At 71.5% G+C, this 3,634-nt stretch overlaps 1 protein-coding gene across 1 annotated transcript in view; it reads left to right on the forward strand.

Moving 5' to 3' along the window:
* Positions 1-1,274: 1,274 nt before the first annotated feature.
* The window catches only part of PTMA (prothymosin alpha), a 5,075-nt gene continuing 2,715 nt past the window's right edge, over positions 1,275-3,634 (forward strand). The window contains exon 1 of the mRNA XM_027875371.1: positions 1,275-1,411. Within this exon, the coding sequence (XP_027731172.1) occupies positions 1,367-1,411 (45 nt within the window). The 5' untranslated portion in view covers positions 1,275-1,366. The remainder of the gene's footprint in view (positions 1,412-3,634) is intronic.

The raw sequence follows: 3,634 nt of genomic DNA on the forward strand, positions 1-3,634 counted from the left end.
CCAAACCGCGTGGGGGTGGGGAATTAATGAGCCCGAAGGGGGGGCCGCGAGCGTGGGGGGGGCGCGAGCGTGGGGGGGTCACGGGCTAGAGAAAAGCTTGGGGCGGACCCAACAGGCCGTGGGCGTGGGCCGCCACCTCCCGTGCCCCGAACGGGGCGGGGGGGGGAAGGGCGTGAGAGCCCACGTTCCCGCGGGCACCCAGAGGTCCAGTCCTGTCCGTCCCCACCCGCACGAGTGGGGGCAAACCCTCGTGGGCCAGTGCTCTGGAAGGGGGTTGGGGGCCGCGGGTGGGACTCAGTGGGTCCCTGGCCTCGCGCCCACTTGCGAGGCTGGGCTCTAAAATGGGGCATTGCCCCAGGGGCCCCGCTCGGCACTCCGAGTGTGTCCCTGCTCCCCACTCGAGGATGCCTTCTCCTCTTTTCTTCCCCTCCTCCCTCCCGCTTCCTTCTCCCCCTCTCCTGCCTGTCCTCCCCTTTTTTCGCCTCACTCCTCCCGCTCCCCTGCTCTTTCCTCCCCTTCCCCCTTTGCAATCTCGGTCACTTTTTCTTTCCTTTCTCTCCCTCCTCCCCCCTTTTCTCCCTCCTCCCTCCTCCCCCCTCCCATTTTCTCCTTCCCCTCCCTCCTCCCCCTCCCCCTCCCTTCTCTTCCTCTTCCCCCTCCCTCCTCTCTTGCTTCTCTCTCCCTCCTCCCCCCCTTGCCCTATTTCCCTCTCCCTCCTCCCTTTCTTCGCCCTTCCTCCTCCTCCTCCTCCACCCCCCCCTCCCCTCCCCCGGGGAGGCAGGAACAGTTTTACCGCGTTTTGCCTTTCAGGGGCAGCAGTTAGAGCAAAACAGGGGAGACAGACATTGCGCATGCGCCCCCCCTCCCCCAGCCGTAACTCGAATCTCGAATGACAGCGCTAGGAGAGGCTGCGCCCGCACTGGTAGAGGAGAGGTACTGCCGCTTTAAGCACGCTCGCCCATTGTTCGAGCCCGGGCCAATGAGAGAGCGCACGCTCCCCGGGCTAGGCCAATGGCGCCCGGGCAGGGGAGGCCGCGCACCGCCCACTACTCTATATTAAAGGGCCTGGCGCCGCGTGAGTCCCCCACTGGCTGCTCTCAAAAGCCATCTTTGCATTGTTCTCGGGCCGCCCTGCGCGCTGGGCATCTCTTCCCCCGCTGCAGCCGCCGCTGTCTCCGGCTCCTTCCCCGGCCCAGCTCCGGCTCCGCCGCTCCCGGCTCCGCCCGCTGCCTTCCGCTCCCGCAGCGGCGGTGTGCCTGTGCGTGGGCTGTTCCTCGCGTGTGGGATCCTCCTGCCACCTGCGCCCCCGGCCGCCACCGACCCCTCGAGCATCCCTCGTTCCTCCGGCAGCTGCCCCCGCCCCACCATGTCAGACACCGCCGTGGACACCAGCTCCGAGATCTCCACCAAGGTGAGCGCGTGGGCCCCACGGCTCGGGGGCTGCGCCTCTCCGGCCGTCGGGGGTCCGCGAGCCGCCTTCTGCCTGGGGCCCCCTCCTGCGTGGGGCCCCCTTGGGCGCACTGCCCTTTGTCTGGGCGGCGGGCGGGCGGGCTGTGCCATGCCATGCCAGGCGGCGCGGGCGCCCGGGGCTCCGTGGGGAGCGCGTACCCGCCCCCGCGCGGCGCGGCCGGGGGGGGGGGGCGGCCCACGGGGTTCGGGACCCCGGGCGGAGGGGGTGGGGCCGGTCCTCGGTCCCGCTCGGGCTCCCAGAACTTTGTCCCAGCCCGGCCGGCGGCGCGTCGGAAGTGATGGGGGGGCGACCCACGTCCCGCGCCGCTCTTTGTTCCGTGGGCACCCGCTGCTCGCTCCCCTGCACCCCGAGGCTCCGCGGCTGCTGCCCGGAAGATGCTGCCGCCGCCGCCGGGGCGCGCGGGGGCCCCAGGACCCCCGGGACTGGACGCGCGGGAGGAGGAGGGGAGTGGGCGTCGGGGTCCCTGGGGAGGGTGCGGGGGCAGCTTGGCTGGGGGGGGCTCCCGGCCCTGGGGGGAGGGGCTGGGCGGGGTGGGGCGGGGGCTGGACGGCCCGGGATGGGCACCGCCGAGGTGGGAGCAGGGGAAACCCACGCGGGAGAGGAAATGGAAGTGCGCGGGTGGGGGGCGCGGGGCGCGGAAGGGCCGAGCTCCAGGCTCCGGTCCCGGCCCCCACCCCCCGACGGCTAGGGCAGGGTCCGAGGCGGAGGCGGCCGCCACCGCGGAGCTCGCCGAGGGGTCGCAGCCCACGCGCGCCGCCGGAGCGCGCGGGTTGTGGCCGGCGGCTCCCCGCCTTCCCTTCCGCCCGCGGCCCCACGCGCGCCTGCTCCCGGCCGTCACCTTGATGTCTCCTTAGCCCGCGGCGTCCCCTCCCTGTCTGGAAGCGCGCGCCAGCCTCCGGCGCCCTTGGGGGGCGGGGGGCCCCCAGCCGAGTCCCACGCGCCCCCCCCCAGCTTCAGGCCAGGCGGGAGCCCGGACGGCTCCTCCCGCGGGCGGGCGGCGGGCGGGCGGCGGGCGGTAAATAACAGCCGGCGGCTTTGTTTGCTCGGGAGCCCCGCCAGCTGGCGTGGGGAGGGGGCACCTGAGAGCGAGCTCCGGGGGCCTCGTGGCCGTGGGAGGGACCCTGGTGACAGGCAGACCCCCCCACGGCGCGCCGGCGGGGGCGCCCCGTCTGCTGCGAGCTCATAAGATTGATGATTCCCGGGGATCCCCCCCGAACACCCCCCGGGGGGGTAGGAAGAGGCTTTCTGGGGGAACAGACGGGGGGGGGGGGCGCCTGGGAATTGGGGTTACTTCCCGAGGTCATGTTTGGGGTGCGGGGGAAGGACGCAGTTGTTTACTGCGTGGGCCATCCGAAAGGGTTTCCTTCGTTTGAGGCTCGCGGGATGGGGGGCTCCCAAATTGTGGGTGAGTTTTGGGGGACCCCTGCCGAGAGGCTAGGTGGGTGATCAGTTTGTGGGGGTCTGCAGTGTAATCTCAGGCCTTCCCCTGGGGCTGAATCCCTGCACCCCAGCCTTACGCCCCGGCGGATATTTGGGGGACCCTCTCTCGAAGAGCTGTGCTATTACCGGGAGCTCGGGGCCACGTGCTCTGCGTGGAGCGCCCGAGGCCCGCGCGCAAAGCCAGCTAGCCCGGCTTTGCTGGAGCCGGCCGGGACCCTGCGCGCCTGCGCAGTGGGGCTCCTCTCCCCACCCCCAACCTCCCCTCCCCTCCCCCCACCTGAGGGCCCGGGGGCGGGAGGGGGACCTGCGCAGGAGGGAGCTGAGCGCGCCCCATGGTGGTGGAGCAGCAGATTGCAGCTCCCGGGAAAGTGCGTGCGCTCCCGTGCTTGAATGCATGCCTGAATAGCAGGGACCCCTGGGCTGGGGGTGGGGGGCGTCTGCAGCGTGGGCGGGCGTACAGAGCAGAGGCAAGCCTAGGCAACCAGTTTTTGTTCAGGGCCTCTGCCCTCAGAGGGCTTGCAGTCAGGCCAGCGGAAGTGGACCAGGAAGGGTGTGGGGGCCCAGGTGAGCCCCAGAGTGTTCTGGAGGGTGGGAGAGCGGGAGCCCGGGCAGCATGGAAAGTTGCCCGGGCCCCCTCCCCCCAGGCTGGCCTGTTAACTCACTTAGGAAAGGGAAAAACCCGTGGGGGGGCATTGGGAGAGCAGCAGTCCCATTCTCCCGGGG

This window comes from Vombatus ursinus, unplaced genomic scaffold (genome assembly GCF_900497805.2).
Source record: "Vombatus ursinus unplaced genomic scaffold, bare-nosed wombat genome assembly UNPS02014808.1, whole genome shotgun sequence".
Classification (NCBI taxonomy): Eukaryota; Metazoa; Chordata; class Mammalia; order Diprotodontia; family Vombatidae; genus Vombatus; species Vombatus ursinus.